The sequence below is a fragment of the Gymnoscopelus braueri genome (assembly GCF_963280865.1).
Source record: "Gymnoscopelus braueri genome assembly, chromosome: 4".
NCBI classification, from domain to species: Eukaryota; Metazoa; Chordata; class Actinopteri; order Myctophiformes; family Myctophidae; genus Gymnoscopelus; species Gymnoscopelus braueri.
In genome coordinates this window covers 22,791,166-22,807,800 of record NC_137605.1, presented here as the reverse complement: position 1 = coordinate 22,807,800, position 16,635 = coordinate 22,791,166, and the positions used below count along the sequence as shown (strand labels likewise).

At 40.8% G+C, this 16,635-nt stretch overlaps 2 protein-coding genes and 1 pseudogene across 3 annotated transcripts in view; 1 reads left to right on the top strand and 2 right to left on the bottom strand.

The window, feature by feature from the left end:
* Positions 1–655: 655 nt before the first annotated feature.
* Positions 656–7,405, bottom strand: LOC308084284 (trypsin-1-like; annotated as a pseudogene). The gene is made up of 6 exons: positions 7,339–7,405; positions 7,025–7,172; positions 1,881–2,131; positions 1,484–1,620; positions 1,143–1,244; positions 656–790 (listed from the first exon to the last, which is right to left on the bottom strand). The product of its transcript is annotated as a trypsin-1-like (transcript).
* A 1,594-nt stretch (positions 7,406–8,999) lies between these two features.
* Positions 9,000–12,888, top strand: LOC308083520 (trypsin-2-like; the record flags this gene model as incomplete). Its single annotated transcript, XM_080425832.1, has 6 exons — positions 9,000–9,006; positions 9,605–9,752; positions 11,224–11,486; positions 11,959–12,095; positions 12,354–12,455; positions 12,791–12,888. 6 exons carry the CDS (start codon positions 9,000–9,002, stop codon positions 12,836–12,838), a joined length of 705 nt encoding a protein of 234 aa, XP_080281958.1. The 3' UTR covers positions 12,839–12,888.
* Positions 12,889–16,159: 3,271 nt separating this feature from the next.
* LOC308083519 (trypsin-1-like) overlaps positions 16,160–16,635 on the bottom strand; it is a gene marked incomplete at its 3' end in the record, with an annotated part of 2,758 nt that continues 2,282 nt past the window's right edge. Inside the window, exon 6 of the mRNA XM_080425831.1 lies at positions 16,160–16,207. Coding sequence (XP_080281957.1) covers positions 16,160–16,207 — 48 coding nt within the window. The remainder of the gene's footprint in view (positions 16,208–16,635) is intronic.

Below are 16,635 nucleotides of genomic sequence, written 5' to 3'. Positions count from 1 at the left end.
ATAAACTCGCCCAGGTGGGCTTTAACCTTTTATTGCCTCCTCCTTGCTGTGCGTTTGGGTCACACACACAGGTCATAACACTTATATCATAAAGCATAATTACATTTAATTATACATATTTTCCACATCCGTAAAACCAAAATCTTACCATACCTTATGCTTTGTTCCATAACCACTTAAACCCCTATATACTTTGCAGACAGTTTTTCACGTTTTTCTCTGGATGGTAAAGAAAATTCTGCTATAGTGAAACCAAGCAGGCCTATTCTATTCAGGCCTATGTATTTTGTTTTGTTTTCTTATGTCATGTCAAATGTGTGTACTGTTTATTGTTGCATACATGGCTGCTGGGTCGCAAGACAAATTTCAGTGTGAACTGACAATGAAGTATTATCGTATCGTATCGTATTCTGGGCATTCACCTAAGCAGATCTACAAGCTGACAACAAGTATAGAGGGTATACGTGGTTAAATCCTGAAATACAAATGTAAACGGTGCAAAGCTTTTTCCACATTCCAATTTACTGTTATAATATATTATAAATGGGAGACAATCATATATTTGGGAAGTAGAAACACAATGAAAACAGTCCCAACAAAGTTACATTTAAGTCTGAAAGACTTTATTGTGCAAGATGAAAAAATTAAGTGGGAAGGCAATACTGGAGGTAGAGTGTTTGAGGTATGATGGCTGAGGTGATGGTAGTTGTGGTAGATAGGCCTACAGGAGGTAGGATCAGACTTAGGAGCTGGCCATGGTTTGCTCCAGCCAGTCGTTGAACAGGCACACCTGAAAATGAGACAGAAACGATTTAACATGCTCAGCTTGGCTTTTGACCTGTATGTATAGGTTATAGTTGTGTTTTGTATTGTTATGATTCAAGGTCTTTATTATGTGTATGGTACAGCGTATTGTACTAAAGATATTGTTTTCTTAAACTGTCCCTTGTGTATTGTTTATCATTCTACTTCGCAAGGCTCCAAAATGCCTCTCAGGTATGAATAAAGCTTTTTACATGAATTGAATTGAATTGAATTGAATTTAATTGAATTGAATCGCTCTAGCAAGATCCTTGATTTTATGAATGTCTCTATTCTATGAATAAACAACTCATAAATAAGACGTTTGAGGCATACTGTACCTTAGCGTAGACACCAGGGTTGCCCTTCTCAGCACAACCGTATCCCCAGGATACAACACCCTGCAGCTCACCATTACACACAACAGGGCCACCAGAGTCACCCTGTGAGAGAGAGAGAGAGAGAGAGAGAGAGAGAGAGAAAGAGAGAGAGAGAGAGAGAACGAAAAGAGAAAGAGGAGGAGAGTCGAACAAGACATGAATTAAGTTCTCAATACAATTCAACATCAAGACTGTCAATATTATAAAAGGAATGACCAATAAGGCAGTTCTAACACACTGCTTTACTATTCAGATGATGGAGAAGGAGGACCTCTGCAGGTGAACCTTGTTGACTACAGTACCTGGCAAGAGTCCTTGCCTCCCTCCAGGTATCCAGCACAGAACATGGCGTCAGTGATCATGCCAGGGTAGGCGTTGTCACAGTCCTCATAAGACAGGATGGGGATGTCCAGGCACTGCAGCTTGTCACTGTCGTCAGCTGTGGGGATACATACAGGTCAAAGTGGAAATGGTTGAAAACAACGAAGGAAAAGTAAATCTGAATCTATGCTTTTATCACAGCGTAGAATAAGAATGCAACATAGAAGGATGCAACCATTATGATTACATTTGGCTTTAATGTCAATGTTTCTGAAACGGATTATCATGAAGATGGTTAAGAGTAACAAATAGGGATCTTTCACTCACTCAGGTTCACCGGTAACTGAGCTTAACTTTTTAAACAGCTGCTATACTCACAGTAGCTCTGGGTGCTGCCCCAGCCAGAGACTTTGCACATGGTGCCAGCGGGGGCACAGGAAGTGGGCAGAGCCACAGCCTGCACATACTGGTTGAGGGTGGCGGGCTTGCTCAGCTTGATCAGCATGATGTCATTGTTGATGTTGTAGGAGCTGTAGTTGGGGTGACGGATGACACGGGAGGAGGAGATCCACTGCTCTTAACCCTCATCAACCTCGATGTGGTGCTCGCCAAGACGAACCTGAACACGGCTGGAAAAGAGAGGGACGCGTGAGAAAGTTTAGGCTCAGGTTAGAGTTCCTCTCCACTTTGTACTTATTTTCTCATTTAATGAGTAAAACAACATTATTTTAAGTAATAAGTATGGTTGACTATGTTAAGATAATATAACTAGCACATGTTCAGTGGTTGCTGGTAGACTCCCTTCTGTTCCATTTAGACCCCATGGTGTCACCTACTGGTAGACAAGTAGTACCACCATAAGCACATTTTTTTCCTGATTGAGGTTTTCAACTGCCTCATGAGGTGAGTTAATCAAAATTAAATCCAGACTATGGATATAAATATATAAAGGGTTTTCTTACGACTTGTAGCAGTGAGCAGCAGACACAACCCAGTTCTCGTTGACCAGGGAGCCACCACAGAAGTGGTAGCCAGAGTTCAGAGACACCTGATGGGGCTGGGAGTGTTTCTCACACTCATATCCTCCGACGATCTTGTCCTCCTCTGCAACTGTAAACACACATGGAATATACCATTAGTTATTTTCTCCTCCATAAACAGAAGGGACGTCGAAACAGTTAGAAACCAGTTGAACATAAATAACGTAAACATGTCTACAGTAGGTAAAAAGATACGTTTTAGGATGTAGGCCTGTACTCACAAGCAGCTCCGCACATATATGAATGAATATGGCATATATGCAGCATATGCTGTCTGCAGCTCATTGTTATGCCGTTGTGTGGGATAATACACAAAAAAAGATTTGCACGCCCGCGCTTTGCGCGAGCGCAAGATCCCCCACCTTTTACAGCCCCCCTTGCTCTAAACTACTTCCAGCTTCTTTGGATAATGGCACAACAGGTGGTAAAATATGAGGATTAATTAGAGAGTTAAAAACAGTAAAAATATCTTGTGACTTGTGACAATTCATAGATGCGTCACATTGTGAAGTGTTGTCAGCTTGTTGATCTGCTATTTAAATATGTGAATATTTCCCCCACAATAGGGATGGTAAGTTTCAAGCGGTTAATACCGCTGTATTGTACAATAAGACCCAGACACAGAGGCGAGTGAAGCTTGTTTATTTAAAGGGAAAGGGAAAGGAAAGGGGTTAGATTAGTCCGACGTCCCATTTTTACAAAGTACAATGGGCACAAACAAAGTCACAACTGTTGCACGCAGCTTCATACCATACAGTACAAGTTTTATCTGGATGTTAAAGGAAATGCTGCCATTCAGTCATTCAGTGCCAATTAAATAAAAAAAATATTGCTTACTGTGCCAGCGATTTTCTTACCTTTTACAAGTAGTCATAGAATATTTATCTCATATGATCGATCCCCTGATGGTTGCTAATCACTAGCCTGGTAAACCCTCCCTCCGGAAATCTCATTTGTAATTTATTTCAGGAGTGAGGCTGGCATGATCGCCCATTCGTCAATTTGGCTGTGGGCTGGAGTTTGGCGGGAGTAATACCGTTGACTGACAACCCCTTCAGCCAATCAGCAGTGTTGCCCTTCAGCCAGTGCATTTTTACCACCTCCAGACTAATGTGACGCAACGGGACTTTTGAAACGGCCATGCCCAAAATAGGTTGCCTTATTCGGATACGTGTCACTGCCCGCCCCTGCCGGTTCTCTGAATTTTTATTTTTAAATAGGCTCTGTCATGATTAATTGACCACATATGAAGTTAAACAACTAAATTCTATCCAAACGATATCTTAAAAGTAAATTCCGTGCCTCAAAATAGAAGTTTGAGAGCGTTTTGAAGTTTAAAAGAGAGTAGAAAACACTGCGGTCAAAAAAGATGGCTGCCGTTAGTTTTTAGTCGGCTGCATTCAGGCTGCACTCGGTTCCATTTGGGCTCACTCGAACTCGCCACCTGATTGGCCAACTTTCGCTGTCAATCACAGAACGATGAGCGACGACGCTGATAGTCTCGTCCATTTGGTGAACGGGCTAGAAACGCCCAGACAAGCCTTCAGGCCAGACTCCTTCCTGAAATCAAATGGAAATGAGATCTTCGGGAGGGAGGGGCTTTACCAGGCGCTAATCACAGCGGGTTTCACTGTGCTTCCGCAAAAAAAAGAAAATGTCATCGCGACCTCCCCGTTCAATTTTATACGCCTTTGAAAATAGCATGTCTCGGCCAAAAATACAAAAACACGTCAAACATGTCAATGACACTGAATGCGTTAACCACTTCAACTTGAAACCATAGCATCCCTATTCTTTCTGGGGGGAACATTCACATTAAAATAGCAGATCTACAAGCTTCACAATGTGACTATTTTTGAAGAGTTTTGGTGTAGAGGCAAAAAAGGGCGAATCAAGTATAGAGCTGACCCCTGTCAACTAGGATTATTTTAGTAGGTATAGAGGGTTTAATCATTCAATCCTGAAATACACAGGCATATGATATGCAGATTATACACATTCCAATTTGCTATAATAATATAATATAAATGGGAGTACAAACGCAATGAAACCAATAACAGCAAAGTAAACTTAAAATACTTTATTTTGCAAGATGGAAATATAATTCAGTGAGATGGCAACACTGGAGGTAGAGTGTTTGAAGTATGACGGCTGAGGTGATGGTATAGTTGTAAGATTAGACTTAGGAGCTGGCCATGGTTTGCTCCAGCCAGTCGTTGAACTGGCACACCTAAAAATGGAGACAGAAAGATTTAGCATACTCAGATTCTCTCATGTATTTTTAGGGTATAGTTGTGTATTGCACTTATAGTTCAAGATTCCAGGGTATTATTGTCACATGCATTACAGCTGTTGGGGTTTAGATTTCACAGTTCTTTTGTTGGCCAAGCAGACAGACCTCAAAGATATATATATATATTTGAAAACCGCAAAAAAAGGGTATTTATTAAATATAGTATTTAATAATAAAATATTCAATATGTTTTACACAAAATCAAATGTTTTATGGTCATATTTCACCAGAAGCCTGGATGGCTTGGTTCCAGGCTTAGAATAATTTATATAAATATTTTCGGGAATCTCTATGGGAAAGATGAATGGGATTTCTATCTGCGGAACCACAAAATGGCCTCCACTGCTGTGCTCTATAGCAGCAGCTGCTGTGTAGTGATGCGAAGGCCTTGCTTTTATGAATGACTTGTCTGACTTTGACTTTGACTTCTATATAAAGACAAAAACAGAAAAACAGAAACTCATAAATACATACAACTCATAAATAAGATGTTTGAGGCATACTGTACCTTGGCGTAGACACCAGGGTTGCCCTTCTCAGCACAACCGTATCCCCAGGACACAACTCCCTGCAGCTCACCATTACACACAAAGGGGCCACCAGAGTCACCCTGAGAGAGAAAGAGAGAGAAGAGAGAGAGAGAGAGAGAGAGAGAGAGAGAGAGAGAGAGAGAGAGAGAGAGAGAGAGGAAAAGGGAAAATGAAGAGGAGCAAAGTGAAAGTCATAAATTAATTTCTCAATACAGTTATAAGATCAAGACCATCATTATTGTAAAAGGAATGACCACTGGGCTGTTCTGACACTCTGCTTTACTATTCAGATGCATTGGTGGAGAAGGAGGACCTCTGCAGGTGAACCTTGTTGACTACAGTACCTGGCAAGAGTCCTTGCCTCCCTCCAGGTATCCAGCACAGAACATGGCGTCAGTGATCATGCCAGGGTAGGCGTTGTCACAGTCCTTCTCAGACAGGATGGGAAGGTCCAGGCACTGCAGCTTGTCACTGTCATCATCTGGGGGTACATGTCAAAGTGGAAATGGTTGAAAACAACGAAGGGAAAGTAAATCTGAATCTATGCTTTTATCGCAGCATAGAATAAGAATGCAACATAGCATTAAGGATGCAACCATTTAATGTCAAAGTTTCTAAAACGGATTATTATGAAGATAGGCCTGCCTAATGTATAATGTGTAAATATTATACAGAACTGAATTGTCATGGATCATTTAGATTTTTCTCAGGTTCACCAGTGACTGAGTGTAACCTTTTAAACAGGTGCTATACTCACAGTAGCTCTGGGTGTTGCCCCAGCCAGAGACTAAGCACATGGTGCCAGCGGAGGCACAGGAAGTGGGCAGAGCCACAGCCTGCACATACTTGTTGAGGGTGGCGGGCTTGCTCAGCTTGATCAGCATGATGTCATTGTTGATGTTGTAGGAGCTGTAGTTGGGGTGACGGATGACACGGGAGGAGGAGATCCACTGCTCGGTACCCTCATCAACCTTGATGTGGTGCTCGCCAAGACGAACCTGAACGCGGCTGGAAAAGAGAGGGGAGGCGTGATAAAGTTTAGGTTCATGTTGAGTTCCTCAACACTTTGTAGCCTACTTATTTTCTCATTTTATTACATTTTAATCAATAAGGATGGTTGATTATAAAGTCTGATAGAATATAACTAGCACATCTACACTGGTTGCAGGTAGTCTCCCTTCTCTTCGAGAAGGGAGACTAGAAATGTGTACCCTACATAATCAAACAACATAAACATACTGTAAGACCACGGTAAGGATGATTTTATTCAAATACTTACTGTAGCATACCTATCAGTGAAATAAGGAGTTTTGGTGAAAAGTAAGAAGTAGAGGAGGTGTAATGAGTTGGGGCAGTGTGGGCTGGGCATCAAGGCCATTGTGGCCTCAGGGCGTCAAGTTTTTGAGGGACAGAAAGACAAACTGAGGGGCCATGGCCTTCATGGCCTGTATGAGATTCATGCCCTTGATTGTATATTTTGTATTAATAATTGATGGTGTTTTTATTGTCATGTTACTCTTCTATGATTGTATATCTATTTATTTATCTATCTATCTTTCCTTATTGAGGTATTCTTACAGTATGCCTCATGACTCAGGAGGTGGGTTAATCTAAATTAAAATCCAGACAAATATATAAAAAATATGTGTGTTGTCTTACGACTTGTAGCAGTGAGCAGCAGACACAATCCAGTTCTCGTTGACCAGGGAGCCACCACAGAAGTGGTAGCCAGAGTTCAGAGACACCTGATGGGGCTGGGAGTGTTTCCCACACTCATACCCTCCGACGATCTTGTCCTCCTCTGCAACTGTAAACGCACATGGAACGCACATACTTTATTAGATATTTTGTCCTCCATAATAAACAGAAGGGAAGTCGAAACAGTTAGAAACCAGTTGAACTTACAAATAAATCACTCACAAATATGTCTAGGTAAAAAGGTAAATGTCTTTAGGATCTAGGCCTATACTCACAAGCAGCTCCGATGAGCAGAATGAAGACCAGAGACCTCATGGTTGCTGTGTGATTCTGTGGATGAGAGGACTTCACCTGGACCCCTGGTTTATATGGAGAGGTCAGTCCCTCCCTTCATTGGTCAGTCCCTACAGTGGTCAGTCCCTCCAGGACACTCCCCACACACTTGGTGGACCAATCAGGATGATTAAAAAATATATACATTCAACAGCTGTTCTGACTAGACCAAAACGTGTTGCTTGTGTAAGGCATTTGTATAATTTGATGATGGTATTTAAGGAAATTCACTTCATTTTTGAAATAAACAAATACTTTCCCAGAAATATGGGCATTCTTACAACATAGCTACCCTGAAGAAGGCATTTGCTTCTCCCGAAACAATGTTTTTTATCTATTTCTCTGCGTCAATAATAAAATATGATTGTGCGGCCACCTTTCTGTCTCTTGAAGATTAATTATTTGGATTTTTCTGCCGTGGGCCAGCACCACTACAAGGACTGGTGTGCATAGCAATCCTATAATGCATTATTACACTGACATCACAATTCATGTACGTTATTCCCTAATGGCAGGAACCCACATTCCTGGCAGCTGTTCATGTACTTTGTTTCGATCAACACATTTGAGCATGCAAGCATTGCAAATGATATTCTGAATTATTTGTACATTTCGCTGTGAACAGTTGCATATTATGTAGTAAAATGAACAGATATGAAATGAGTGGACTGTCCAGTGGATCGTACCAGTGGGTACACAATGTTCTGGATTAGTCTTGCTTTTGGAAAATGATGCAACTAGTTTTGTTTCTAATCTTGACATGCTTGGAACATACAAGCCACGAGGAGAGTTCTGCAGATGGCCTGGTTCACACACACACACACACACACACACACACACACACACACACACACACATACACGCACGCACACGCGCACACACACACACACGCACGCACACACACACACACACACACACACAAAAACACAAATACACACACACACACACACACACACACACAAAAACACACACACACACACACACAGACACAGACACAGACACGCACGCACGCACGCACGCACGCACGCACGCACGCACGCACGCACGCACGCACGCACGCACGCACGCACGCACACACACACACACACACACACACACACACACACACACACGCGCACAAAATCAGCCCGCCAGGTATCAAACACTTGAATTTGATGCCTGAATTGTGAGTTGATAGAAATTCTAAAAAGCACATTTAACTTTGAATCACAGTATAAGGACCTTTCAGGGCATTTCACTTTCTGACTGTTCCATTACCCAGTACAGATCCCAACACTATTACCAATCTTGCAAAATAAAATAAATAGTTTGAGTGTTATTGTAAAAGTAATTAATGTAGTTTAAAATTACAGTTTGTCACTGGATGTTTAGAATATGATTATACAGTATGTTATGCGATATTATTTTTGACTGTAAGCTTATTTTATGTCAAATAAATGTGTCAAACATTGTGCTTCTACAAGCAACAATATTAGCTTAAAATGATTTTATTTGCTAGATTAATAAATTCATCCCTGAATTTCAATCAACCCACAAAACAATGTTTCTTTAATAGAAATAATTCTAAATGTATTTCCAGTGGGCTGATTTCTCAGGTGAAACCATGTCCTGTGTGTGTGTGTGTGTGTGTGTGTGTGTGTGTGTGTGTGTGTGTGTGTGTGTGTGTGTGTGTGTGTCTGTGTGTGTGTGTGTGTGTGTGTGTGTGTGTGTGTGTGTGTGTGTGTGTGTGTGTGTGTTCGTGCTTGTGTGTGTCAGCTGTCAAGATTAGAAACAAAACAAATTGTGTCGTGTTCCTGTTAATTTAATATCTGTTCATTTCACTACTATATTATTATGCAATTGTTCACAGCATCAAACTGTACCCGTGATGTAGAATATCCAAGACCATTTGCAATGCTTGCTAGCTCAAATTTGTTAATCGAAAGTATTATGAAAAGTTAACTGGAATGTGAGTTCCTGCCATTACGGAATGAAGTATATTAATTGTTATGTCTAAGAATGCACAGAGTTATTAATAATACAAATTCCTTACAGAAGAAACACATTTTGTTCTTGTCAGGACAACTGTTGAATCTAATTGTATCTGATCATTTACCTAACATATTTAAGTGACTTATTTGTATGGTCAACTGGTTTCTAACTGTTTCGACGTCCCTTCTGTTTATGGAGGAGAAAATAACTAATGGTGTATTCCATGTGTGTTTACAGTTGCAGAGGAGGACAAGATCGTCGGAGGATATGAGTGTGAGAAACACTCCCAGCCCCATCAGGTGTCTCTGAACTCTGGCTACCACTTCTGTGGTGGCTCCCTGGTCAACGAGAACTGGGTTGTGTCTGCTGCTCACTGCTACAAGTCGTAAGACAACACTTGATATTTTTATTTTATTTTATATTTTATTTTAAAAAATGGTGTAGATTAAAATTTTGATTCAGGAAAGATAGATAACTCTATTGATTCCACAGAGGAATTCAGGCACCGGAGACAGCATACTGTAGCTGTTCAAGTTACAGATACAGCGCATTAGACGTACAGTAAGATTCAATCATAGAAGGGTAAGATCACAATTAAAACACCATCAATTATTAATACAAAATATCCAGGGCAGGAATTCGATTTATTTGATGTATTTATTCGCACAATAAAAAACAGTACAAAGGGAACATTATTAAAACAACGCAGACATAAGTGCAGGTGAGAAAAGGAAACCCATATAGGGCTTATAAAAGGTTCTCACCTAAAATAATAAACAAGTAGAAAGTTAAACATAGTAATCAAACAGACACGACAAACAACAAATACCTTGTGTGCAGTTGAAAGTGTGGGTGCGAGTGTCTGTGTATTGAGTGTGCGTGTGTGTGTGTGTGTGTGTGTGTGTGTGTGTGTGTGTGTGTGTGTGTGTGTGTGTGTGTGTGTGTGTGTGTGTGTGTGTGTGTGTGTGTGTGTGTGTGTGTGTGTGTGTATGTGTGTGTGTGTGTGTGTGTGTGTGCAGAAGTAAAGCTACATAATTATATGGTAGAAGTAAGTGGAGAGGCTTGATTCATCAGGCTGGCCCTCAGTCTGTGTAAAGTTACTGAGTGAAGATGAGGAGTTGGCAATAAGTATGTGTGAATTCCAGAGTAAAGAACCTCTGTCTTTAATGGAGAACTGGCTATGGGTGGTACGGCTGAAGGGAGGATGGAGATAGTCTAGTATTATAATTATGAACTTGCGAGTTGGTCTTAAAATATTTTTTAAAGGGTGTAGGAAGCATATTTGAAAGGTAAGTGTATTTATAGATGAAACAGGACTGGACTGTGTTAATGTCATAGATAGACAATAAATGTAGTTACATTTCATACAGGCCATGAAGGCCATGGCCCCTCAGTTCGGCCTTCTGTCCCTCAAAAAACTGATACGTCCTGAGGCCACAATGGCGTTGATGCCCCGCCCACACTGCCCCAACTGATTAAACCTCCTCTACAGTACCTCTTTCTTTTCACCAATATTTCTACAAATACTGGTAATTTGTAAATATTATTTTGTGAAATGAACAGTTTATTTATTGATTTATTAATTATATGTAGTTATATTACAGTATGTACGTATTTGTGTAAAATCATCCTTACCCCTTGATGTTTACCCCTTATGTTTGTATTGTTTGTTAATATGTAGGGTCCACATTTCTCAAAGGGAGACTACCTGCAACCACTGCAGATGTGCTAGCTATATTCTATCATACATAACATACTCATGTACTCAACGTATACTTATTGATTAAAATAACGTTAAAGTGGAGAGCAACTCTAACATGAGCCTAAACTTTCTCACGCCGCCCTCTCTTTTCCAGCCGCGTTCAGGTTCGTCTTGGCGAGCACCACATCGAGGTTGATGACGACATTGATGAGGGTACCGAGCAATGGATCTCCTCCTCCCGTGTCATCCGTCACCCCAACTACAGCTCCTACAATATCAACAATGACATCATGCTGATCAAGCTGAGCAAGCCCGCCACCCTCAACCAGTATGTGAAGGCTGTGGCTCTGCCCACTTCCTGTGCCCCCTCTGGCACCAAGTGCAAAGTCTCTGGCTGGGGCAGCACCCAGAGCTACTGTGAGCATACAGTAGCACCTTTTTAAAGATGTATCATGTTAAGCTCTGTTACCGCTGAATTGTATAAAGTATATACCATAACAATTATCTACCATATACCATAACAGTTCATGTGGATAAAATATACACAGTTCCAAAACCATAACGCATTACGTACAATATGACACTGGCCATTGAGTATTTCTGTAAAATAATTAGTAGGCCAAATCTCTCCAGTGTGTGTGTGTGTGTGTGTGTGTGTGTGTGTGTGTGTGTGTGTGTGTGTGTGTGTGTGTGTGTGTGTGTGTGTCTCTTCGTTACTCTTCATCATCTTCATAATAATCTGTTTTAAAAACATTGACATTAAAATCAACTATAATCATAATTCATCCTTAATGCAATTCACGCTTTGACAAAATATTGATTAGGATTTACTTTTCCTCTGTTGTTTTTAACCATTTCCACTTTGACCTGTATGTGTATGTACACCCAGATGATGACAGCGACAAGCTGCAGTGCCTGGACATTCCCATCCTGTCTTTTGATGACTGTGACAATGCCTACCCTGGCATGATCACTGACGCCATGTTCTGTGCTGGATATCTGGAGGGAGGCAAGGACTCTTGCCAGGTACTGTAGTCAACAAGGTTCACCTGCAGAGGTCCTCCTTCTCCACCAAATAAATAGTAAAGCAGTGTGTCAGAACAGCCTATAGGGCATTCCTTTCAAAATATTGATGGTCTTGATGTTGAATTGTATTGAGAAATTAATTTATGTCTAGTTCCACTTTCCTCCTCTTTCTCTTTTGTTTCTCCCTCTCCCTCTCCCTCTCTCTCTCTCTCTCTCTCTCTCTCTCTCTCTCTCTCTCTCTCTCTCTCTCTCTCTCAGGGTGACTCTGGTGGCCCTGTCGTGTGTAATGGTGAGCTGCAGGGTGTTGTGTCCTGGGGATATGGTTGTGCTGAGAAGGGCAACCCTGGTGTCTACGCCAAGGTACAGTATGCCTCAAACGTCTTATTTATGAGTTGTGTGTCCTTAGTCATAGAATAGAGACATGCCATTCATAAAATCTATCAACTTGCCAGAGTGAATCTGAAAAAAATATGTTTTTGAGGTGTATCTAGAATTATTGTTAGAGTTATACATATTATCCACAATGTTAAGGAAGCTCAAGAATATTACTGGCTGTTGCAACAGCTGTACAGCATTCTAAGCATGAGAAATAAAACCGTGAATCATAACAATACAATATACAACTATACCCTATAAATATATATATATAAACAAAACAAGCTGAGTATGCTAAACCTTTCTGTGTCCATTTTCAGGTGTGCCTGTTCAACGACTGGCTGGAGCAAACCATGGCCAGCTCTTAAGTCTGATCCTACCTCCGTATGCCTATGTTACAACTACCATCACCTCAGCCGTCATACCTCAAACATTCTACCTCCAGTATTTCTTTCATCATGCATAATAAAGTATTTCAGACTTAACTTTTACTTTGTTGTGACTGTTTTCATTGTGTTTTTACTCCCCAAATATATGATTGTCTCCCATTCATATTACATTATTATAGCAAATTGGAATGTGTAAAATCTGCATATCATTTGCCTGCAGTGTATTTCGGAATTTAACCACTTAAACCCTCTATAAATAATACTTAGTTGACAGGGGTCAGCTCTGTACTTGGTTGGCTCTTTTTCCCTTTCTACATCAAAACTCTTCACCAAAAATAGCCAATCTTCAAGCTCATAATATGTCAACTCAACTCAAATTTAATTTATAGAGCACATTTTACAATGACCGAGCCCAACTTAAAGTCCTATACAACACAGCAGGACAACAACAATGACACAATAAGATATACATGCAGCAATTGAGTACATATTAAAGGGATTCTAGGTAACTTTAAGCCTAAATTAAAATTAAAAAAAATTATATAATATTTTGCATTTTTTCCCCTCTATCAGCCACTATATAATGATGCTGGGGTGTTTTCCTGCATTGAAACACAGTCCTCTTTTTGAAATCCGTATTTTCCCTACTATTTATGTTTTGACAACCGGGTATCCGGAACGTAAAAGTTTGGTGACGTATGTGGGGGGAGGAGGGGGAGGGGGGAGGTGGGGTGTTCTAGCCAATAAACAGCGCGAGGGTGTGTTCAAAATCCAACTTTATCTAGCCGTTCGTTCGTAAACATGAACAATGCCATAAACACATGATAAATGGACAATTTTATCATGTGGATATACCTACATCACTCATTGTCCAGCAGCTTCAGGTATCGTTATATCCTTTTTTTGGCTGAGAAGAGATGCTGCAGGTACGATGAAATTAAGTGCATGTGCGTGTGTGCGCGTCCGCGTAGTTAGGAGATAGGTCTAAGCGGTTCCCAAACTTTTTGGGCCGTGCACCCCCTGTTACCTCCCAACCTAGCTGACACCCCCCCCCCCCCCCCACATGGAAAGGAAATATATGAACATATATGTAATATATATGTTGATCATTTATGTGACATATTATTCAAAATTGTCCGCCTGCATATATCTCTACCAGGGCAGGAATTTCAGGGAGGCCACGAAGGCCATGGCCGTCGTTTCCCCTCAGTTTGGCCTTGTGCCCCTCAAACAAAATGGCATGCCCTGAGGCCACAGTGGCCTTCATGCCCCAACTTGACTGTACCACTTTCTCCTCTGTGTCTTTCTTTTCAATATATAATATATATCCACATATATTATGCACATATATGAATGAATATGGCATATATGCAGCATATGCTGTCTGCAGCTCATTGTTATGCCTTTGTGTGGGATAATACACAAAAAAAGATTTGCACGCCCGCGCTTTGCGCGAGCGCAAGATCCCCCACCTTTTACAGCCCCCCTTGCTCTAAACTACTTCCAGCGTCTTTGGATAATGGCACAACAGGTGGTAAAATATGAGGATTAATTAGAGAGTTAAAAACAGTAAAAATATCTTGTGACTTGTGACAATTCATAGATGCGTCACATTGTGAAGTGTTGTCAGCTTGTTGATCTGCTATTTAAATATGTGAATGTTTCCCCCACAATAGGGATGGTAAGTTTCAAGCGGTTAATACCGCTGTATTGTACAATAAGACCCAGACACAGAGGCGAGTGAAGCTTGTTTATTTAAAGGGAAAGGGAAAGGAAAGGGGTTAGATTAGTCCGACGTCCCATTTTTACAAAGTACAATGGGCATAAACAAAGTCACAACTCTGAAACTGTTGCACGCAGCTTCATACCATACAGTACAAGTTTTATCTGGATGTTAAAGGAAATGCTGCCATTCAGTCATTCAGTGCCAATTAAATAAAAAAATTATTGCTTACTGTGCCAGCGATTTTCTTACCTTTTACAAGTAGTCATAGAATATTTATCTCATATGATCGATCCCCTGATGGTTGCTAATCACTAGCCTGGTAAACCCTCCCTCCGGAAATCTCATTTGTAATTTATTTCAGGAGTGAGGCTGGCATGATCGCCCATTCGTCAATTTGGCTGTGGGCTGGAGTTTGGCGGGAGTAATACCGTTGACTGACAACCCCTTCAGCCAATCAGCAGTGTTGCCCTTCAGCCAGTGCATTTTTACCACCTCCAGACTAATGTGACGCAACGGGACTTTTGAGACGGCCATGCCCAAAATAGGTTGCCTTATTCGGATACGTGTCACTGCCCGCCCCTGCCGGTTCTCTGAATTTTTATTTTTAAATAGGCTCTGTCATGATTAATTGACCACATATGAAGTTAAACAACTAAATTCTATCCAAACGATATCTTAAAAGTAAATTCCGTGCCTCAAAATAGAAGTTTGAGAGCGTTTTGAAGTTTAAAAGAGAGTAGAAAACACTGCGGTCAAAAAAGATGGCTGCCGTTAGTTTTTAGTCGGCTGCATTCAGGCTGCACTCGGTTCCATTTGGGCTCACTCGAACTCGCCACCTGATTGGCCAACTTTCGCTGTCAATCACAGAACGATGAGCGACGACGCTGATAGTCTCGTCCATTTGGTGAACGGGCTAGAAACGCCCAGACAAGCCTTCAGGCCAGACTCCTTCCTGAAATCAAATGGAAATGAGATCTTCGGGAGGGAGGGGCTTTACCAGGCGCTAATCACAACGGGTTTCACTGTGCTTCCGCAAAAAAAAGAAAATGTCATCGCGACCTCCCCGTTCAATTTTATACGCCTTTGAAAATAGCATGTCTCGGCCAAAAATACAAAAACACGTCAAACATGTCAATGGCACTGAATGCGTTAACCACTTCAACTTGAAACCATAGCATCCCTATTCTTTCTGGGGGGAACATTCACATTAAAATAGCAGATCTACAAGCTTCACAATGTGACTATTTTCGAAGAGTTTTGGTGTAGAGGCAAAAAAGAGCGAATCAAGTATAGAGCTGACCCCTGTCAACTAGGATTATTTTAGTAGGTATAGAGGGTTTAATCATTCAATCCTGAAATACACAGGCATATGATATGCAGATTATACACATTCCAATTTGCTATAATAATATAATATAAATGGGAGTACAAACGCAATGAAACCAATAACAGCAAAGTAAACTTAAAATACTTTATTTTGCAAGATGGAAATATAATTCAGTGAGATGGCAACACTGGAGGTAGAGTGTTTGAAGTATGACGGCTGAGGTGATGGTTTAGTTGTAAGATTAGACTTAGGAGCTGGCCATGGTTTGCTCCAGCCAGTCATTGAACTGGCACACCTAAAAATGGAGACAGAAAGATTTAGCATACTCAGATTCTCTCATGTATTTTTAGGGTATAGTTGTGTATTGCACTTATAGTTCAAGATTCCAGGGTATTATTGTCACATGCATTACAGCTGTTGGGGTTTAGATTTCACAGTTCTTTTGTTGGCCAAGCAGACAGACCTCAAAGATGTAAATATTTGAAAACCGCAAAAAAAAAGGGTATTTATTAAATATAGTATTTAATAATAAAATATTCAATATGTTTTACACAAAATCAAATGTTTTATGGTCATATTTCACCAGAAGCCTGGATGGCTTGGTTCCAGGCTTAGAATAATTTATATAAATATTTTCGGGAATCTCTATGGGAAAGATGAATGGGATTTCTATCTGCGGAACCACAAAATGGCCTCCACTGCTGTGCTCTATAGCAGCAGCTG